The sequence below is a fragment of the Ascaphus truei genome, chromosome 17, assembly GCF_040206685.1.
Source record: "Ascaphus truei isolate aAscTru1 chromosome 17, aAscTru1.hap1, whole genome shotgun sequence".
Lineage (NCBI taxonomy): Eukaryota > Metazoa > Chordata > Amphibia > Anura > Ascaphidae > Ascaphus > Ascaphus truei.
Window position 1 is genome coordinate 37,297,294 of NC_134499.1, and position 23,938 is coordinate 37,321,231.

The following is a 23,938-nucleotide window of genomic DNA, read 5'->3' on the forward strand; positions in this document are numbered from 1 at the left end:
CACCTTAAGATGGGAAAACTGCTGCTCTGTGCGCTTTCTGGATGCTGTGGTTTCTGCTGCTCAGGAAACACAGTTACACGTGACACAGGCGGCTAGTTTATTATTTGGACATTTATTCCAGGTGCATATTACATTTAAACACGAGTATTGTTTTATACTGTGTGTCGCCCCACTATCCCTTTTTTTTTTTTTTTTTCCCAAACATTTTTATTAGGTGTTGATACACTACATAATAAACAGTATAGAGTAGTGGTTACATAATACCATAATATTGATTTTTTACTTTTTGTTGACAGAGGGGAATAAGATGGGGGGGGGAGGGGGCACTGATAACCCACCCGAGAGTGTGGTCGACCTCTCGGGTCACTGAGTGGTCCCGGGTGACAGACTCCTGAAAAAGAGAGGGAAAGAAGGGAGCATGGGGAGAGGGGGTAGAGTAGGAAGGGGTAGGGGAGGGGGGCGGAAGGGAGGGGGGGTCCCCTCCGTCCCCTGGCGGGTCTCATTCTTGGTCAGTAGTCTCGGATTGCGGCGAAAATCAAGGCGTTTTCAAAGATTAATGCGTCAGCCATGGCTCCCATATGTATAGAACCGGTCCCGTTGAATGGTTGAGAAATGCTGTCAGTTTTTCCATTAACATTACCTCGTTTAATCTTTTTCTCACCATTTGTACAGTGGGAGGGGTAATTTTCTTCCAAGAGGACGCCACTGAGCATCTTGCCGCTGTTAGGATGAAAGAGATCAATTGCCATACTGGGCGGTCAATTTCCCACTATCCCTTTTTAAACATATATGGTGGTTATGTATCTAACGTAAATACAAATATCACTTGTGAGCACATTCGTATCTCAGACATGCTTTTCTCCATTATCTCTTAGCACACAGTGCTTCTACTGCAGCAATGGATTCTGGGTAATGACATGCAAATGAGCACACTGTCACCTTTTGCTATTAGAGCTGGTTGGGGGTTCCTCAGAATTTCATCTAGGGTTCCTTAACCAAAAAAGAGTTTGGATCTAGCACTTCTCTCTCTGAAATATACTTCCCTCCTGTACTGTGTTGAAACCCCTTTAAGTACCACAATTACTATTTGTTTATTTGTAAAGTGCCACCACAGTCTGCAGTGCAGTACGATGGGGGAAGGGAGGGGGGGGGGAAGTGTGACAAATTACACACACATCGTTGCATCCCACATAAGAAGAAACAAGTGCAAACCGATACAGGAGGTAGTGAGGGCCCCCCCCAAAAAAGAGGCTTACATGAGAGCTCATAAGAGCTTAAATTCTAGAGGGAATAAGGGGAAAGTTGAAACAAAAGGTAAAGTTTCTGCTCGTTGTGGGACTGAGTGTAAAAAAAAAGCATCAAAGTGCTTACAGCGGTTCTTTGACTTTGGTACCTGGCAACTTTTGTTGCTTGACAAGTATGAATTCTCCTTGAACTCCCAGTGTCTGAGCAAGTGGAAATTCTCCATCAATTGCTTTTCATGTGACTCAAGAGAGAGTTTTGATTTTTACCAGTTCTGTTGTGTAAGGGGCTGAACTTACCTTTTAAAAAGGCAATACTGTCGAAGATTGAAGTGATGTGTTTGAAGGGCGACTGTGGCAAAGATGAGTGACACCCTGACTTTGAGGGTGACCTGAAAAGTATGACTATTAAAATGTGTTCATTGCTGGAAGGACCCAGTGACCAATATTGCTCAGACCTGCGCTACCATCGAAATTGTGCTAATTTTTTCCATCGCACCTGCAAGCTCAAGTCAGTGACTCAGAACTGGCAGTATATGAATAAGGTGCCAATAAATGATCTACACATGCATATATAAACATTTACCAAACTACACACACTCACATGTCTTTTGGAACACACAATGTATTTTCTTGCGGTGCTTTGAAAGACGCAGACCAGAAACAAAGGTTTGTCAAGTGCTAACATGTAGCAAATCTTGATTCTTGATATCGTTTGCAATATACTAATTTTACAGCAAGCGTTGATTAGTAAAATATCAACGTAGAAGGCTGTTAGTTAAGCCTGGTGTTTGGCAGTCACATTATTTTCCATTTTAAAAGGAATGAAGATAATTGAAAACTCTGGCATTTTCTGAGAAAGGTCGTGTGTGTGGGGCAGAGGCGGAGGGGACGGGCCAATATTTGGTTCATGTTGTCTTCTCCAGAATGCAGTCAAAGGTTTCTTGCGATGTACTTTTGCACTGGTACTTGGTACTGGCAGTTCTTGGCTTTCCACACTGGACAGCAGACACCTGGTCTGAGCTTATTCTGAGCCAAGAATATCACTGAAAATGTACGAGCAACCCTTTTATTTCCACTCTGTATGATATTCCACAATAGTAAAAACAATTAATTGTAAGTGTTTGGTGATGAAAGTAAAATGGAAAAACTCGATTTAAACTGTTGGACATAGAACTTAAGATTTTTTTTTTTTAATGCAAAGTCAGTGTCCGAGTATTGGGGAAAGTGTCACAGTTTGACATATTCATCGCAGCTTCAGAATCTGTCTTCACTGGTGCCCGTGCTCTGCCTGTCAACATCGAACAAGGCAGAGCAAAATATTGCAAGCAATAAATACTTAAGTGAGAGGGATACCACAGAGGTGTGAAAATAATATCTGAAAAGAACAAGTCTGTGTTAAAGCTGCAGTTCATGCTGCCCACTGACAAGTGACTAGCTAAGTTGCCGATTGATCCGTTCTCCTGTAATTGATCGCTGAAGATTCGGCTTGGGGGTTCCTTAAATCACTGGTAGGGCAGCAGAAGACTACTCAAGATGCAAAGTTCTGTGTGGAAGATCATGTGACCAGGCATGCATTAGAAACAATTGTGCCCGGCTGGAGAGAGGGTGTGTGCCAGAGCCTGTCTCAGAACAGGAAAGTGATGTGACTTGGTAATTGGTTGCTGTAGAAACAAAAATGCTTGTTACATTAGAATACATTAAAAATGTCTTTAAAAATTGTGTATTTTTTCATAGTACAGAACTGATTTTTTTTTATTTTAAAAACACACGTAGGATATTGCTTAAACTGTAGCTTTAAATGATATATTAAATTCACTGACATTTAATTTGCATTTTGGTGGGTAGTACAATAGCACATAAAGGACTGGATAACTTGCAAAGCTAATGAAGTACAAGACATGCTACCATATACATATGACAGAGGTATAATTTCAGGTAATGTCAGTAATATTGAGCAGAGCTGTTTGAATAGTTTAACAGCTGGTTGCAATATTTCCTGCCTGTCTTACAATGCGCTCAGCGGTGAAGTCCTCAGAAACCAGCTGGTGCGTATTAGTCAGAGAAGATCACAGACTGCCTGACATGGCGAAGACATCCAATGTTATCCAGTCCATACTTTCTCCATTAAAGACACGGCAGAGCAAAACAAATATAGTCTGAGTTTCATTAGTCTTCCTTTGAATGATATTATTATTATCGTTTGTTTGTAAAGTGCCAACATATTCCGCAGTGCGGTACAATGGGGAGAGATGTATATTGCATAAACAGCATGCCAAATAAAGACAGACACGCACAAACAGATGCATTAGGTAATGACGGCCCTGCTCCGGAGAGCTTACACTCTAGAGAGAATGGGGGACGAAGGGTAAATGATGGAGTATGGTTCAGCCACACAGCTGATCCCATTAAGGTTTGGGGATGTGGGTGTTAGTGGGTGTGAGATAGCATGGAGATTGGTCCAGCCACACAGCTGATCCCATTAAGGTTTGGGGATGTGGGTGTTAGCGGGTGTGAAATAGCATGGAGATTGGTCCAGTCGCACAGCTGATCCCATTAAGGTTTGGGGATGTGGGTGTTAGTGGGTGTGAGATAGCATGGAGATTGGTCCAGCCGCACAGCTGATCCCATTAAGGTTTGGGGGGTTGGGTGTTAGCGGGTGTGAGATAGCATGGAGATTGGTCCAGTCGCACAGCTGATCCCATTAAGGTTTGGGGGGTTGGGTGTTAGCGGGTGTGAGATAGCATGGAGATTGGTGCAGTCGCACAGCTGATCCCATTATGGTTTGGGGATGTGGGTGTTAGCGGGTGTGAGATAGCATGGAGATTGGTCCAGTCGCACAGCTGATCCCAATAAGGTTTGTGGATGAGGATGTTATGGGGTGTTAGCATGGAGGTTTGTCCATCCGCACAACTGGTACCAATAGGGTTGGGGGGGGGGAGGGGGGAGGGCGTAGGATATTGGAGGTATGCCAGATAGGCTTCCTTGACAAGGCGAGTTTTCAGGGAGTTTTTATAGTTGGGGGACAGTCTGATGGTGCATGGTAGTACATTCCAGAGAGGGGCAGCACATGAGAAGTCTTGTAGGCGGGAGTGACAGGATGTAATAATGCAGGAGGAAGGGTGGATGTTGTGGGCAGAACGTAGGGGGCTTTTAGGGATATATGTGGGGATGAGGGCTGAGATGTAATCATATGTTCTGCTGTATGAATTATTATCCGATTGCGACATGTATGTGCCTGAGGAAGTTACTGCTGATGCTGACCATAAGGCAACTGTTTTAGAATAGCAATCAAACAAAGACTATTCTTCCACGTTTGGTTCCACTTTTAGATTCACTTGTTTTAGCGGAGGTTTATTTTAAAGTTAATCCAAAGTAAAAAGATGTCGTCATTTATATTTTTTAGTTAGGAAGCCGTTTCCAGCACATTTTAACCTCCCTAGTGAATCTCTCTGTTGGATTTGTTTTTCTTTTTCATAAGTCATCATTGCTATTATTCAATTATGATGGAGCTATTTAAAACATTTCACCCCATGCATACTGCACCTCTCCCTGACCTCTGAACACCAGGTCACACAGGCTGTTCACTTCTTTCATGTGTCAGTGATTCAGATGTGATCTCGTGCAATAATCTAGTTTGGGAGGCAGTGTTTTAATGACACAATATGCACCTGTTTTTGCAACGCTGCTCCAGTTTGACACACGACACACGACACACGACACACGACTCACGACTCACGACACACGACACACGACACACGACACACGTGCCCCTCAGAGTGTAGTCTTCAATATATAAAATATGGATTCTTCCGATGTTAATATGACCGTCATCTATTTTTGTTTTTTTTCTCTAAGTTTTGACCTAAAAGAAATGCCCTTTTGAAAAGCCAAAGCTACTTGTAATATTAGAAACTGAATGTATCGTTACTACCGCAAGCATGTAGCACAAACTTCCTGTCCTTAATTATAGGCTGGGTGTTTCTTCGCCCTCTTTCTTGTGAGTGACGTTGGTTCCGCTGTTCAGCAATACAAGAACTTGGCCTGAGCGATAACTTGTACTGATCGGTACTCGCTGATTGTACAGCTCTTTCTGTCTGAGCATTGTGTTTCATAAAAATGATATTACCCCCTATTCTGCCATGCAGTGTGTTCTAAGCACCAGCCACATCAAAGGTATTTCTCTGTTACTGTTTGGAGCAGCGGCACAGGATGCTAACGGTAACAATGAGTTGTTACTCATTATTTGTTACTTCCAAATAATTATTTGTAAATAAAAATATCACCTGCGGTGCATTTGCATGTATCAGACAGGTCTGTAACCCCTGCCTTTCCCCATTATCGTTTAGCAAACAGCGCTTCCACTGCAGCTAGGGATTCTGGGTAGTGACATGCAAATGAGCACAGTGTGTCACTCCTTCTTCTGATCCATTTTAACATGGACCCCTAAAAATGTTTGCCTGCTGTATTACACAGCTTTTCAGCACAGCCTGGGTTAAAGAAGTGCAGAGCCAGTAAACCTACTCACAGACAGCTTTTACAACCTTTCGGTCTCATCAGTGTGAGTTTGGTTGCTGGCTATGCCATGTGAAGCTGGTACCTGTGTGTAACCAGACATGAATTGTTATGAAGTTGACTTCAGTCTCCATGTAGAAGAACTGCGGTTGTAGTATGTGAGCCTAATTGACGTTTCCTGTATTAAACCATCTGTTTAGCCGTCTCCGACATGAAACGCTGCTCCTCTCACGTTGGACATAATGAAGGTTTTTACAAAACAAAAATGTGATTCTGCAGTAAAAACCCTTCTTGATGCAAGTATATTCAAAAAAAGAAAATGTGTATTTTGGCAACATTGAAAACTGTGCTTTCTACATTTCTCCCATGAGAGAAAAAGAAAATTGCCATAAATCAAATTATTCACTTGGCAATTTATTTACCAGCCATATTAGGACACAATGTAATCAGTTCAGCAGATTTATACCAATTCTGCCTTAGAATCCAACCCCAAATCTTAGCCTTATAACACCAATAGTCCTTCTATTTTCATGTTTTGTACGTGTATGTGTTTATTTATATAGCGCATTACCGGTACATAGCGCTTCACAGCAGTAATACACATGACATACTGTAATAATATAACACATAGTGGGAATAAGCGCTTAAGACATGAAAGTAACATTAGGAAAAGGATTGCCTGCCCCAAAGAGCTTACAATCTAATTGGTAAGTGGGCAGAACTTACAGAGACAGTAGGAGGGTGTTCTGGTAAGTGCGTCGGCAGGGGGCCAATGTCCGTGCATATGAGATGTATAATATCAGCCAGTGGAGCTACCCATAGGGTTACTAGCAGTGTTAGTGTAGACTAAGCCCAGACTACTAGTGGATCTGTCTTTCCACAGGCAAAATATTCTACACTTCCTTCTCCTCTGGTCATAGTGCCATAGTTACTTAGCCAAATAGTGAAGTAGCCAATAAGAATTTATTTTACATAGAAAACAAAAAGGTGACATTTTTACCTTGAGGATGGGTACATCGTCCAAAGGAAGCAAATGGCAGTTATGTTGTTTACAAAATAATGTTTTATCTGCTAAATGAGATTTCTCCTGTAAGAAGTGTTACTCAAAGTCAGAGCATTGTTCCCTTCCTACTTGTATTCTACGTCTCCACATTGAATATGATGGTGTGGATGATCTGATGAACCTTTGTGTACAATCAGAGCAGTCGGAAGTTGCAATTTACTCAGATGAAATTTATTAACCATTATGTGAAGTAAAGAAAAACATTTTGCTTCCAAATTAAATTATAGAAATGCTCTAATTGACTTAAAGCTTTAAACTGTTCTCTGTGGGTGCTGGGACTAAATAACCTTATTAGGGTAGGTTCATTTCTCATGTGTTCTTACCAAGTATGGGTGTAACGGTCTGGCTTCCTGGAATTTTACAATGCATTAAGCCCCTAGAAGCAAACTACCCATGTATCACTAGCCTTAAAAAAAAAAAAAAAACCTTACAGATAATGAATTAGCTGTATACTTGGTACATTCATATCAGCTTGATCTACCCCAGATGGGAAGATACAGTATCCTTAATAATCTCATTTGGACGTCTGTTACTACTAGATGTATTCATTATGTTCGGAGATGGGTGTAGTTAAGATGATTCCGTTTGCTTCTTGACACCGTGGCAGAATTCTCTCACATATTTGTTAATTTCCTGCACATGTCTTGGGCACAGAGGTTAATGGTGTGTAATTGACGCTAACTTCAGTCCACCCCTTTATAATGGGGTACTGAGCAACTACTCTCCTCTCTGCTGTAATAACCACTATAGTCCACACATGGCTTTTTTAACCCACACTCCGCTGTATACTGTATGTCGTATAGGCGCAATATATACTTGTCTTTGATCAGACAGCGACACAAAAGAGAAGGAACCCAAAGTAAGCACTCGAGCGCACGCTCTGGTGAATATTCTCATTATTATTGAGTGCTTACTTTGGGTTCCTTCTCTGCTGTGAACACACACCTATTTCGCTGTAGCAGGGGCTCCCTACCATTGTCACCTGATCAGACATCACCTGCACTGTCATGATGATGTAAAACTTGAAGCAATGACAAAGATTGCACATATCTGCTAGGTCTGTTCAGGCCATTTACTGTATAGTTGTGTCATTCTTTGTCTCTTTAAATACACAACAAATGGTCTGAACAGGCCCTCATAGGCAGATCTGTGACCTTCTGCATTGCTTCTTGCAATAACCGCTACCCAAAGCGCTCTTTTAATCAAATAGAGCAGGGCTGATCAACTCCAATCTGTAGTTTTCTTTTTTGCATGTTCTTGCATAGCGCTAGTTTTACGTAGCACTTTACAGAGACATTTTTACAGGCACAGGTCCCTGCCCTGTGGAGCTTACAATCTATGTTTTTGGTGCTTGAGGCACAGGGAGATAAAGTGACTTGGCCAAGGTCACAAGGAGCCACCACCAGGAATTGAACCAGGCTTCAAACTCAGTGCCAGTCAGTGTCTTTACTCACTGAGCCACTCCTTCGAGGGCAACCACTTCGACTAAGCCACTGATTGAGCAACCTATCCTGAAAACCTGACCTGTTGGTGGCCCTTGAGGACTGGAGTTGGTCGCTCCTGAAATAGAGCAAAGTTTTATATTTACCCGAAGGGTTGTTACCTGCAATTGATGCTCCCAATAACCATTTGTGATTCTTTATTGCACGTGAAGTTTATGATCCACATCAGGTTTTTGTTATGCATGTATCATACTATGCAATCTGTTTCTTTCTCACTTGCTTTACAAGACTCTTTAAAGCTGCAGAACAAGCAATATCCTATAAGTGTGTTTTATTTTTTTAAATAAATCAGTTCCGTACTATGAGAAAATACTTGTAGCAGTTAAAAAAAAAAAACCTCTGAATGACATTTTTTATGTATTATAATGTAACAAGCCTTTTGTTTCTATAGCAACCATTTACAAAGTCACAGATACTGAGTCAATGCTCCTGCAGTCATTTAGTGAACACCCCGAGCCGCATCTTCGCCGACCGATCACAGGAGAACGGATCGATCTACAACTTAGCTAATTACTTACATTGTGTAGATTGTATTGATGCACATATTAAAGGGGAAATAAATTAAAAAAAACTTCCGCTTGCACTGCTGCTTTAACATGGTAACGACAATACCATCAGACTGTCTAATTTTCCATACCTCTGATATTTTTTAGACGTGGAAGATCCGGGCAAAGATAAACTGGTTACAGCTATTTGTATCTATAACTATTTACATATCTACCATTTGTTAATAGACTGTAATTTGCTGAATAAACCCATTTCAAACCCTGTGATATCAAGCCAGGTGGCTGTCTACAGCCAGAAAACCTCCATTTCCTGCATGTACCATTCCTTCCCAATTCAATGTGCCCTCCATCAACATTTTCATTGTTTTATTTTTTAGAGGAAATTGTCCTTTTAAGTATTTTGCAGCTGGCTACAGGAATGGCCTCCTGCCAAGCAGTTACCATAAGCCTTGAATTTGCATACTTCCGAAGCATGGAAAATGCTGCTCTCTTTGATACCGTCTCTTTCACTGATCGCCATATGCACGTATAGACCTCTCATCGCAGCGATCAATACAGTGCTGACACGGACTACAAATCATGAAACCGCTGGAGGCGTAAGAGTCCGTAATCTGAAAGGTAGAAGGTCATTTTCAGATCTTCCCTTTTCAACAGTACAGCGATGGACGCTCCTGTTTTGCATATAATATTTATCCGTTTCCGTGCAAGCTTCTTGGCTAATGAATCCAAAATACAATGATATTTAGTGCTAACATTACCCCCAAAAAAAGAAATTTCGAAAGAAGAATTTGCAGCAGATTTTAGAGACATGGCGACCTTTTTGACGGCCACGACACTAACTAGTTAATTGTCAAAAATGTGGTTCCTAATTAGGAGTAACACAAAGGCCCAGACGGACAAAGTCAGGACCCATAACGTCACGTTATTGGAATCAGTAATGGACATTATTTCCCGGAGGTTAACGTGAATCCACAAAACTAATTCTATGCAAAAACAACGACTGTTACGGATCTAATTAGAATAGGCGTAACGCCGCGTACAGATAGCAGTGCCTTGTGTTAGCCTGTCTTACCTAAAAGGGGAGAGAGGGAGAGAGGGAGAGAGGGAGAGAGGGAGAGAGGGAGAGAGGGAGAGAGGGAGAGAGGGAGAGAGGGAGAGAGGGAGAGAGGGAGAGAGGGAGAGAGGGAGAGAGGGAGAGAGGGAGAGAGGGAGAGAGCGAGATCCTCAAACCAACCTTGAAACAACTCATGGAGAGACACTTGTGCTCAAAAAGGGGCACACCTGCGATATATGCTAATAGGAGTCATTCAAATATACGTTGCATATCTAATAGACAGAGCTAACGCCATCTTCAGGTAGGACCTAACTAAAGTCTCGCTAAATCCGTGTTAACTATGACGTACCTACCTCTGCAGGTGGTGTTTTTAGAAGGAACGCCTCCTCTGCATATCATTAGCAGTAAGGCAAGGGCTGGTTGCAGCGGAAAAGAGCCTTCAGTGTATCGTTAGTGAGCTGTGAAGATGCACGACGTTCATGCCTCGTGAAGCCGATAACGGCGCTTTGTAGATCTGGGCCAAAATGAGCCAGTTTGGTGTTTACGCAACTTTCTGTCGCTTGACCCCTAAATGTCTTTTTAAAGTGAAAGAGGGTGTTTTTATCTTCCTAGCTGCTATCTTCCACTTCTCAAGCACATATCTCTCACCCCACCGCCTTACAGCTTCAAAGAACAACATGCACGCAGATGATAACTTATCTTGCAATATCAAGACACAAACCACAACCTCCATCAGCTTGCCTGCAGTACGCTTGGCACTGTGCACTTGATGCTTTGACCTAAAAGAAGCTCATGCTTTGAGTGATACATCTTGACTTCAGGTTTCTGATACCAACAATTTTCACTTCCTGTAATGCATCATGGCTATTCACAGGGTGGAGTTACCAGGGCAGCCCAAAGGAAACTATGAGTGCTTGTTGCAGCTTAATATTACGCTTAGGTTTACAGAGTCAGTTGATTAAACATCTGTGCAGGATAAATTCACATAGTGCCTCATGGTCTGGTACTGCTGCTTTGTGCATCATCAGGTAGGTGCATGTTTCTGTTTTAACAATATCTGTTCCTTGGAATAGATTTTATTTATGTCAAATTGTGCTGTTGGGTTAAGTTCTTGTCACAACACTTGCAATTGTTTTGTTTTTTTGCATGCATGCATTCAAGGAGATTTCTTTGACTACTTACTACTTAGATCAATGAGGTTACTGTACACCACAGTTTTTAGTGCATAACAGCAGAAATTGTCCTGTGGAAGCTATAGTATAATTACTTTACATATGTTTGTGTGTATGCATGTGTATGCATATATATACACATGCATACACACAAACATATATGTAATTATATATATATATATATATCACCCAGGCAAGAACTCTGGATGGAAGACACAGAATACTGGGTATCTTGAAGCAAATAAAGTGTATGTTGATCAAAAGTGAAACTTTGGACCACAATACACTGTATTTGCTAGTTTCCTAGTGTTCTCTGTCTTCTATCCAGAGTTCTTGCCTGGGTATTATATATAATATAATGATTCTATATGGTACATGCATCCGATCATTTCGATATATACATTTTTACAAAAGAGTTCCCTATCTTTGCGAGTTTTTTTTTTGGGGGGGGGGGGGGGGCTTGGGGAGGGGAATACACAGATCAGTGTATAGTATATATTTACATGTTTAATTAATTAATTTATTTAAAATGTGAAACATTTTCATTCTGCGTTCCTACAAATAGATGAGCTATAACAGATTCACTTCAGTATGGGTTAATTCACTTCAGTATGGGTTCATTCACTTCAGTATGGGTTAATTCACTTCAGTATGGGTTCATTCACTTCAGTATGGGTTCATTCACTTCAGTATGGGTTATTATAATGAATGACTATTTGAAATAAGTGTTGACAGCCCAGGATATACATTTAAGGCAGGATCCCTTAAAGACCACAACCCATTTTGTATGTGTAAAAGAGTAGACTAATTACTTATGTGTTTGCACGTGTAAACATGAATATTCGGTAGAATGGGTTTGATGTGCGGATTTGCAACATTTTAAGGCATATGTATCAAGATTGGGCAGTTTGCCCCAAATCACCGAGCACAGCTTTTGCATGAATTTTCTCGGTGAAACGTGTTAATCTTGCTTCTTACACTTGGCGCAGAGGCTAACGCAACCTCAGACCCAGATTATTTATTGGACGCACCAGTTATAGTTGCCCATTTTGCTCCATGTGTTTATAATATTGTGCCAACGATCTCCTCCCCTAAACCCTCCTATACCCACTCCCCAAAATGCCCACGAGTTGCAAGTGGAGCAAAGCACCGTGATACTTTTGATGCGGATAATCCCACCACGTACACACGTGTTCGGCGCCACGCTTCACATGGTCTCCCTCGATATGGAGTCTCTTCTGATGTGAGAAAAATCAGCTGCACTTGTATATGAAAAATGCCGTTTAGTTTTAGTAAAATGTAAGCGGCACGAGTTGTAATTGGCTTGCACGGCAGCTGCTTTACAATAAATCGTGCATTTTTATTCTCCAATTATTAGCATACATATTCCACATAAATATCGCCCTCCCCCCCCCCATTCTTCTAAACCTCAATGAAATCCATCCATACATGAAAAAAAAAATCAAGCTCTTCAAGTACTGGGATCATGTAAGCGTTAGGCCCATTTAAGATATTTTAAAGCAGCAATAAAAGCGGACCAGGTGTATATATATATTTATATATATATGTGTATCTATATATAGTTTATTTTAAGCACCTGGTCTCGGAAGCTGAACCCCATTAATTTCAGCTCCAGGGATCGACTTCTTACCAAGATAATTACCTCCGTAGGGGGTGCTGGTATTTCTCTTCTGTTTCATGGTTCTGGTCACTCGGGCCAATAGGAAGCCACACCGGATGACATCAAGGCTTCCTATTGGCCCGAGGGACGCGGGAGCTTTGAACGCCACCATTACAAGAACCCCAGCTAGCCCAGCTAAAGCTGCTACCGCCAATCACTCCCTCCCTCCCCCAATACAAAGGTGAGTATCTTTTTTGGGAAGCAGGGGGTCCTTGGAGCTGAAATTAATGGGGTTCAGCCCCGGAGACCCCCTGCTTCAATGCAATGTAAAAAATAAAGAAGAAAAAAAAATCAAAGGGGTTAAAAACGTGTGTTCTTTTTTGTAGCTAAAATTAGATATTTTTGGTTGAAGTTAACAATAATTTGTTATGCTTACTACCGGTATTCTTAGGCTGTGTCCATAGTGCAGGAGTCGGCGCGAGCGACGTTGCTCACTCCGAAAACAAACACGAGGATGCCACTGTGTTTGTGTATAGTGTGTGCTGTGCGTGCGCACAAGCGCAACAGGGCAACCGGTGCTTGGCGCGACAACCAAGTTTGAATTTCCAGCACGACGGCCGGGTCACGTAAGCGGTTCGCCCAGTGAGGGCGCCTGCACTATGTCCGAGGCCTTCGTTTTGTAGGTCTAGCTGCCAGGAGGTTAATAAAAATGGCCACTGTGTAGTTTTGTCAGAGGCTTTTCCTTGTGACATCACAACACGGTCAGCACCTGCGGCTCAACTCCACAAATAACATTTTTTTCAGCTACAATGGGGTCTGGATGGGAAAGGGATAAAAGGTGTGAGTTTGTGGGCAGCTTTGTAGCTTTATTGGTGTAAGGACATTTACAAAAATAATTTATTCACTTACGCAACTTTGTATCTAAAGCCCTCTCCCGCCTTAAACCTTTCTCACTGACTGCCCCACACCTCTGGAATGCCCTTCCCCTCAATACTAGCACCCTCTCTATCCACCTTTAAGACCCACCTTAAGACACACTTGCTTAAAGAATCGTATGAATAGCACCGTGGCTGATACTATACACATGATACATAAAGCTTGGCCCCCTGCAGACGCACTTACCAGAACGCCCTCCTACTGTCTCTGTACGTTCTTCCTACCTACCACTTAGATTGTAAACTCTACGGAGCAGGGACTCCTCTTCCTTAATGTTACTTTTATGTCTGAAGTAGTGTTGGACCGGGTCCTACTTTAAAAAAAAACGAGTAACGGGTACCTGGCCAAAATCAAATGATCTCCCCGGCCATGTACCCGGCTACCCAGTTGGCACTTACCTGGGGGTGGAGGAAGACGGTGGCAACATCTAGGCAGGTCAGCAGAGGTCCTGTGGCGGTGGCAGCAGTAGCAGTGTGTGTTCAGCCCGTGCGGGAGCTGCAGGACTCCATAGCAGTGTCAGCTGTGGAACCGGTGCAGGAGCAGAAGCGTTCCTATTGGACATCCGGCTGTGAGTCCAGTCACATGGTTCCCCAGCTCACACTGCTATGGAGTCCTGCAGCTCCCGTGTGGGCTGAACACACACTGCTAATGCTGCCACCACCACAGGACCTCTGCTGACCTGGCTACATGTCGCCGCGGGCTTCCTCACGCTGACAGCAGGTAAGTAATGATGTATTTTTCAGCTACCCTGACATTACCCGGCACTGGGTATTACCCGGCGCCGGGCCACTTCTCAGTTGCCGGGTAACGCCGGGTACCGGGTAATTCCGGGTACTCGGTACATCAATACTCTGAGGCACTTATTCCCATTGTGTGTTATTTGTATTATTTGTTATTTATATGATTGTCACGTGTATTACTGCTGTGACGCGCTATGTACCTAAATGGTGCTATATAAATAAAGACATACATACATACACACGTTACGTGGGGTTAGAGCTTGCTGGGATTGTGTGTTCACAAAATGTTACCTGTAAGGGAATAAAAAAGGAGGTCATCAGGTTGAAGCAAGGATCTCCAGGGGCTTAGCCAAGCCAACCCAAGAAACCTCACGTGAATGCCACCTGGACCCTCCAAGGGGGGAGGATAGGACCCATTCGCAGCCCAAGAAAGGGGGGCAAGCCTCTCAGATTTACCTGTTCTTCCGGTGTTGTCTGTACCACATTAGCCATGGCTTTCAGGTTTGTTTTAGTGCAGGTGTCTCTAAGCAGACTCGTCAACTTTTCCATACAGTAATTAAACCAAATCTTACTCTTAAGAGCTATATCAGGTAATTCAATTTTCTTCCAGTGCCACGCGATCGCGTATCTGGACGCGGTCATAAAGTGGACTAAGCGTTTATTAGAGCTCTTGTCCAAGACCTGGAGGAGCGGCCAATTTAACAAACCGAACCATGGGTTTAGTTGGCAATTCCAGCACTCTCTAGGCCAAGTAATGTACCCCAGAGAAAATCCGGGCCACCCTCGGGCAAGACAATCACATATATATATTAGGTCTGCTTGCTGGCCACATGCCCTTTGACAGAGCGGAGAGGTAACGGGAAACATCTTTGAGAACTGCTTAGGAGTTAAGTACTGCACTCTACCACCTGTGCAGGATTTCGGACACATTTTCTTTCACTGTTACCACTCTTCCTTTTTACTGTTATCTCTTCGCCATTATTGGCTCATGTCCAGTCATTTCCCTGGTGCCTCTTCCCTCATGTCACCAGCCTACCTGGGATTCCTGTAGCAGGGGGGTGGGGGGGAGGGAAGGGGGGTTGGGGGGATAAACACTTTGAGAATATCCGAGGGTGGAACAAAATCGGAAATGTGCAGCCACCCACACCCTCTTGCTTTGCTGCATGGGGAATCTGTCTTTGTGGTTTAGCCTCTCCCTTCTTCTCTGAGCACTTCAGCTCCAAGTACTGTACATTGGGGGAAGCTCCCCCGAGATATTTTAACCCCTTTGCTCCCAGAGCAGCCTGCAACGTATTGCAAACCAGTTAATTTGATGAGATACTTGTCTTCTTTTAATGATTTGCACAACCTTCCAGCATAGACGGGGTTAAATATAACGCCACATTGCTTGTAATCTAGTTAAAGCCTTTCTAGATCCATTGTTCAAAGCAGTAATATACACCATTTAAACACTTTTTAATCCCCTTATTTATTATATTGTTCTGTATTCCAGTATTCCCTCCATTCACCAAGCGATACATTTTCTTTGCTTGTCTCCATTATGAAAGTGTCCTGTGGATTTGCCAGCGCATGTTACAGATCAGGCCCAAGGATGGCGGTCTGCAAAATGTTATACAAAGATGTCGCAAATCGTGCAGTGATTCTGGCAAGCGCAATGTGCTGCTTTTATTTCCCCGTGTAATGCTGTATGCTGATACAGTCGTAACACGATCAGATGAGAAATAGGGGTAAGACTTTCATATTCTGTCAGTGCAGCCAAGCGATCGGGCATGGAGATAAGGAACAGGATACGGGTTGCTTCCAACTTCGGCACACTTTTAAGTCTGCTTTGTAATATTGTCTGACCACCTGTTCTAGGAAATATAAATTGGTATCCATCCTACCAACGTTACGGAGAAGTAAGATAATCTCTGTGTGCACATCCCACTTTGGGATGAGTCTCACTGGGTTATTATGGGAGGCACAGCTGTTCGCAGCATTGGGAACCAAGGTCAGAAAACCCTACAATTACGTTCAGAATCCCTTTCTATGGAAATGAATGGCACAAAATGTTTAGAAATTCACATGAATCCTCTGCCAGTAATTTTAATCCAAAGAAGGCATAATTAATGATGCGCTCATAAATATAAAAAGCGATGCTTTTTCCTACATGGCATAATTATTGTAGAAAGGAGAATGCAAATAAAGATTGTAAAGAATAGTTGCTTTATAATTATCAGTATATATTGAGCATCGTTAAAAAGCTGAATGATTTGGCTATTGGGAATGTAAGATCTGTTACATAATTAGTTCATTTTGAAATCCTTCAAAGATGCTGTAATATAAAGCAGTGCAAAGTATTACAGCACACATCCAGCCATTAACAACACAGAAATCACATCTGGTCCTTGCCCTGGCTTGCACTATCTGTTCATCCTACTCAGTGGACGCAATAGGGGGAAGCTCTCTTTTTTTAGCTAAGAATAAAAAGTCAACCATGGCACTCATTAAAAATGGCATTAAGAGTTGAATAAATATAATTAAATATAAAAACAGTCTAATACTACAGAAAACGCCCATATAAGATTTCACATTTTTTGCTGCTTTAAGGAACTGCAGAATGTAGTTTGTTTTTTGTACCTTATGACTATTGTTTGCTTCTTATGAGTCATTGACTCTGCAAAATGTGAAATAAAGCAATACTCTTACGTGATATATTTTGCAGATGTGCATGTAGCAATCGTTGCCATTTACAGCACAAGCCCTGAGCACTTGTTTGATGCTTTCAGTTGACAATATACCGAACGTGCCTAAATATCATCAGATCCTTTAAAAATGACAGATCACATTTCAATAGAATGTTTTCTTTGCTTCTTTGATTTTATCTTACAATAAAAACAAATCCAAAATGTTAAATGCATCACCGCCAGAAATTACAAGCCTTAAATGCTTATAGGGTCACTCTGTACAGTTTACTAAGGAACATTACCGAATACAACCTACACGGTTATAATCAGGGGTTTCGGTTTAACCAATAAAACCCCACCGACCAATCATTGAGGTTCATCGGTAAATACCGGAAACAAAATACCTAAATACCCTGCTAAGCACACCGCCCCTCCCCGCCCAAGCACACCGCCCCTCCCCACCCAAGCACACCGCCCCCGCCCAAGCACACTGCCCCTGCCCAAACACACCGCCCCCGCCCAAGCACACCGCCCCCGCCCAAGCACACCGCCCCCAGCCAAGCACACCTCCCCATTACCATGTCAGGCAGCATCTATACTATTTGTGAAAAATAAGCTTAACACAGAATTATACTGTTTTGATATTCTGTTATTGTTATATATTATTAAACACTGGCAGAAACAGGTTTTTTTGCATCTGAAAAAGCGATAACAAAAAAATAAAATAAACACTGATTCTAAAAAATGGAATCCCTAGTTATAATTAAAGGAGCACCTCTTATTAAAGAAATGGACCCTCTTCTGGATAAGAACACTTGGTCTACTGCCCTCCAAATCTTATATATACTGTATATATCATTCTTTGGTGGCAACCCCTTCTTATTATTAACCTATGTACGAAAAAGGCAGACAGTGATGGCTATTAGTCTAGAAACATGAAAACGTCTTAAAAACATTAATTATGTGAAACGCTTAGTCTGGATTAAAAGCGTATAGGAATATTGAGTATTTGTAGAATATAAACGGCTGTGATTTTTCCGGTTGTTTCCCTGAACGCAAACCTTTTTATTTCCATTTTGAAGCGGTTGACCATTCCCGGCCTGCCAAGCGTCGGATGGCGCGGCCGACTGCCCGTGAGAAGCTGGCAGGGCGAGCGCAGCTTGATATCTATAAACCAGCGCTGTAGGCACCACCTGGACACGGGATGTGTTCATTTCACAGCGTGACCGGAGATACCTTTTATAAGATCACTGCAATGCGTTATGTAGCCATTGAAAGACAAGGAAAACGCCAGAATACCTATTATTATAGTGATCAAATTCTCAAAGATGTACCATTTTTGCACGATTAGTTTAAATCTGCTGCACACTTGTGTATAATGTCGGTGTCTCATTCTTGATGTGTATTTTCGGCGCTTCCTGACCTGAATAACCTTCATGCTTAAAGTGACTTTCCCACTTTATTTTCCTCCTAACTGGATCAAATTAAATTAGATTTGCAAAGTCTTCAGGCTTTACTTGTTTACAGAAGCGGTATGACTGTGCATGTGCTTATTCATGTTGCCAAGTCCAGATATTCATAAATAAGGTTAAGTTTGATAAAGGAGCAATTCATTCTGTTTTTAAATGCTTTCTTTATTTAACATAACATTGAAGCAGGGGGTCTCTGGAGCTGGACCCCATTAATTTCAGCTCTGGAGACCCCCTGCTTCTGGAGATACTTGCCTCTGTAGTAGGTGCGGGTTGCCACTCCAGCTGAGCTAGCTGAGTTTAAGTTTAAAGCTCCCACGTCACGCGGGCCAATAGGAAGCCGAGCCTGATGACGTCACGCCTTCCTATTGGCCAACGGGGCGCAGGAGCTTTGAAACAATGCCATAATGTTAACCCTGGCAGCTAAGCGGAGCGACTACTGCCACCCCTTGCGGAGGTAAGAATCTCCAGAAGCAGGGGGTCCCTGGAGCTGAAATTAACGGGGTTCAGCTCCAGAGACCACTTGCTTCAAACCTATGTTATCGAGGTTCCAGTATCGGTTGAGTAATGGTTATCTTAGTTATTGTATGGGGTTCGGGGGGAAGTGGTTGTTTTTAGTTAATGATGTGTGATGTGTCATTATATTTTGCAAAATGTATCCTTTTATAAAAAAATTAAAAAAAGTAAAAAAGAGAGAGAAGAGTTAGGGGAAGAATGTGAGGGTAAAACGTAGAATTGTTGTGTAATTATTGTTACAGCTGGCAGGGTTTTAGGATGTTGCCAGAATGGGCCCTGGGCCAGCTTGTGGTTTAATGCCTCATGAGTTTGGTGGAGGTGGCGAAATGTCCTGGTGGGGCAGCATAAATGGGATCTCCTTGCAAGGTGACATATATCCTGGCGGTTGAGCCAGTTACCTGGCCAGCAGGGGCTCACGATACATGTGTATGCGTGGGCTCAAGACATAACAACGTGCAGTCTGGCACGGTAAGTTGCTAAGGGGTTGTATTATAATGGTTGGTATGTTAAATAAAATCTGTGGTCTTTATATCCCAAATATGTTGTAGTATTTGATATTGGTTGGTGGGAAGAAGGGGAGAGGTAAGTGGGACACCCATAGTTCAAGCTATTTAAACCTCCTGCAGAAATCAGGAAGTTATACTGGTAACTTCACCAGTACTTGGGTGTCCCTGGAGCAGATATTAACGTGGTTAAGTTCTGATTGTGTCCTGACGGAGTCAGGTGTCAAACGGGCTTCGAAGAATGCCAATGACAAAAAAAGAAATGTGAACTAATTTTAATAAATTACCCTCTAAGCCATGGGTGGCCAATGCCAGTCCCCAAGGGCCACCAACAGGTGGACATCAACTTCAACTTCAGCACAGGTGGCTCAGTCAGAATGAGCCACCTGTGCTGAAGCAGGGATATTCTGAAAACTTGACCTGTTGTTGGCCCCTGAGGACTGGAGTTGCCCACCCTTGCTCTAAGCTTTTACAGGTACCCGATTGGAGTAATAGTACAGGGGGCAGTTATGAATGGCACTGCTTGAATAAAGTGCACAGCAGCTGTCCGGACATCTGTGCAAACATTTGGACAGGGCAGTGTAGCTTGTTCTTTATCGGTGGCTGAATGCTACCTGCAGCAATGTTCTCTAATAGGTTCCTGTAGCAACATGATTATTTGAATGTGGACATACCATTCCCGGCTTTTCGGTCCATTTACCATTTGTGTCAACATTATGAAGGGAGTGTTACAGCAAAAAATGAATGCACTTGGCTTTGTTTTAATGATGCCAAAGTATTGGTCCAGCAGTTCAGTGCCTACAGCAAATACTAGATTGTGTTGAAAGAATATAACAAGAATACCTTTAGGAATGTCTCTAACAAGAATCATCGCCCTAAGTAGCTTAAATGCAATACGTTTTTCCCGTGGAGCACATTTCGGGTTTTGGTTTTACCTAACGGAGAAATGTTACGTTGAGCGCAGAGTCCTACAATGTAACATTTCTACATGAATGGGAAGCAGGTGGTCTCCACGCTGTGTTCAGCTCCGCGGACCACCTGGTAACAGAGATATGTATCTGTGAAGGTGATGCTGGTACTGACCCATCTAGGGGAAACAAAATGGGAGTTTAAATATCCCACACCCCGGTATGTATCTCTGGAAATGTATGACATATAGCAAATGGAAATATTACTGTGTGCTCATTTGCATGTCTTAGACAAGTCTGCAATCCCGCCTTTCACCATTATCGCCAAGCACACAACGCTTCCACTGCAGCAAGGGATTCTGGGTAATGACATTCAAATGAGCACACAGTGCCACCTTTTGCTTCAAATCCATTTTGACATGGACCCCTATAAGCTTATGCTTGCTGCATTGCACAGCTTTTAAGCACAGCATGGGATTAGATGCAAAGCCAGTAAACCTACTCACAGACAGCTGTTTCGACCTTTTGGGTCTCATCAGTGTGAGGGTGGTTATACTGGCTTTGCAATTTGAAGCTTGGACAGGTATCCACCACACATTAGTTAAGTTATAGTGGGTAAAAAAATTGACAAAAAACCCTCCACCGTAAAGCATGATCTTTCAAAATATATTACAATTCCACACAAGGAGGACAGCCAAACAATGGTGATATGATAATGGCTAGCACAATTTTTTTGTATGCGCTTGAAACATGAAATACATCATCAGTTCTCTTAAATGGGTGCAACTTATCTTACTTTCCCATAGCATTCTAGCACACACAAACACACAAACACATACTATGTGATCCCCAGTAACACACACTTAGGGACAGCGATAAGCAGCACACACACACACACACACACACACACACACACACACACACACACACACACACACACACACACACACACACACACACATCTAGCTTTAGTGAGTGAAGCAAAAACACTAAAACTAGAGCTCATGAATTCTGGGCCATGGGAATTCAGAGGGTTTCGGATTTCCACCCTCCTCATGAGACCCTCTTTACACCTTAATTGCAGTTACAAATAATAGGATTCATCGCTTGAGAACATGAAGATATGGTTGATACAGTGTTGCCAACCTAAGTGGCCAGTAGGATGTGCCTAGTAAGGCGCTTACTCAATAAACCTGAAGCGCCCAATGGCGCCATGATCGTCTGAAAACTCCTATTGAGTTGATAGTGTCGCGATGTGCGGTTTGGCGAATAATTGAATAAGCACTTAAAGCTGATCTTTCTGGAAGAGGTAAATATTTATTTTCACAAATGCCGACAGTAATCCTACCAGTCATGAGATATTGAGCAATGAGTCGCAGTGCTATCCCTCACTGAGGCCCATATTCACTAAATGATGCTAAGCTTTAGCACATTTTAAGTCTTTCATTAGAATGGGAGTTAGGGCAAATTAAACCGTAGAACCTTTAGTTAATATGGGCCCGAAAGAGCATTTATAAAGTGGAACAAATACTAGCTTTTTCCCTAGCATGAGATATCCTTCTTTTAGTAGAATAACCTTTTTCGCCCCCCCTCCCGTCCCCCCCCGACAAACCTGAAATAAAAATAACTTATTGCTTTCCCTCAAATATCTCAAGATTGATTACTGTATTTAATGACCATACACATCATTTGTACTAGATGATATGCCCTTTGTTGCACTTTTGTAATTATTAGGTTATTGTTTCCTATGATTAACAGCAACAAATCTATTAATCCTGAACAGGATGCATTTAATTTGCTTAATTAGTTTGAACCTACATGTTTCAGTCTTTTGTAAGTTGCCTCATTTTCTAACCAATTAAAAGACAGGGAGTTACAACTCATGCAATTGTGCTAAAAACCCTTCCTGTTAACGACTAGCAGCCTTGACTTTATGTGGGAGGGGTATTTTTGGCACACCTACGTTTTTCCACCACTTGATCTTTTAACTTTTTGCAGAAAACCATGAGTAGTGAGTGTCTTGTGAGATAAGATTCAATATAATGAGCGTAATGGGAGAGAGCGTGACTATTTATCTGAGCATGGCCATACAAGATCTGAAGCAGCGCTTTGTGCGCACACTTCCAACAATATAAAGCTTACGGATCGGCGCCACTTATTACTGTGGATAGGCTGTTATCACACATAAACACCATCGACCTGACACGTGTCTGTTGAGGTTTATTTATGGACACATGTAACGCGACGAACTCTTCTTGTAAAGTGCAGCGTGAACTGCTGCATTAGTTGTTAAGTTCTAGATGCAGAAGGAAAAAAATGTGGCTTAATCAAGGTCATTCAAATTCCGGCCTTGCACAGTGGTCTTATAATAGGGTGACCAGATGTTCCGGTTTGTCCGGGATTGCCCCGGTTTTTGGAATTGTGTCCCGGTGTCCCGACGAGTTTTTAAAAAGTTTCAAAACGTCCGGGGTTTTTTGTTTGCGCCGATCCTGAATGCGCTGCCGGCAAGAGCTAATCCAGCTCAAAGGTAGGGTGACCATTTTTTCCCAAAACCGAGACTACTGTTGACCATGCGGAAACGGCCCATGCCGACTGCACATGCGCGAATGAACCTTATCCCTCGAACCTCTCCTACATCATTGTTTAGGTAAAGTCAGATTGTGGACATAGCTTAAATTTTTCATGGTGTGTGTAACGTAACAATACTCTTGAAAAGCGTAGTTTACTTCACAGTGGGAATGAATTCCAACTATTTGTTTTGTTGGTGTTTCGTGGCGGTTGCCATGACAGAACATTATTTTTGTTTTATCTCAGGCAGCTCCCTTTCCCTTGCAGGTATAGTCCAGGTATGTTACATTGCATTGGCAGCAGCTGCATTATTGTATTTAGTGTCATGTCAAGTAAAAACATACGGGCCCCAAAACTCTGCGCTGGCATGAGGTGGGGAAAGTCATAAAGTATTTCAATCCTGACAGGAGCAGCACGGAGGCCTCGGCCATTCTGCGGTGTTGCTGGCAGTGTGTCTAGAGGCAGTTGCAGAACTAAGCAGGTTGCATGTTTGCATGTCTCAACAAAGCATTCTCACCCCCGCCGTGCCCTACCACGGAGGTGCCAGAGGGTATCGTATTATAACGCAGGCACCCTGAGACAATTGATGTTTCCCTACATGCGAAATAGGGTTTGTTTAACGCAGGGGTGTCCAACTCCAGTCATCAAGGGCCACCAACCTGTCAGGTTTTCAGGATATCCCTGCTTCAGCACAGGTGGCTCAAGCAGTGGCTCTGTCTTTGACTGAGCCACCTGCGCTGGAGCAGGGATATCCTGAAAACCTGACCTATTGGTTGCCCTTGATGACTGGAGTTGGACACCCCTGAATGAATAAAAAGTGGCACATTTTCATTTTGTCATTATACAGCGGTGATTGGTTTCACCGTGTTTGTCCATCAGTGGTTTAGTAGGTTACTGTAGAGCTTTTGTAAATTTCTCAGAAGGAAATTAGGTGTGGTTGCCAAGAGTGTCCTGGTGT

The 23,938-nt window shown here is 42.6% G+C and overlaps 1 protein-coding gene across 2 annotated transcripts in view; it reads left to right on the forward strand.

Moving 5' to 3' along the window:
• The window catches only part of ARHGEF3 (Rho guanine nucleotide exchange factor 3), a 220,107-nt gene that overhangs the window by 95,922 nt on the left and 100,247 nt on the right, over positions 1-23,938 (forward strand). The window contains exon 1 of one of the 2 annotated variants that reach the window (XM_075574839.1): positions 10,765-10,909. The exons of the other annotated variant lie outside the window; for it this stretch is intronic. Coding sequence (XP_075430954.1) covers positions 10,877-10,909 — 33 coding nt within the window. The 5' untranslated portion in view covers positions 10,765-10,876. Of the gene's footprint in view, positions 1-10,764; positions 10,910-23,938 lie in introns of those variants that run through there. 2 annotated transcript variants of the gene reach the window in all.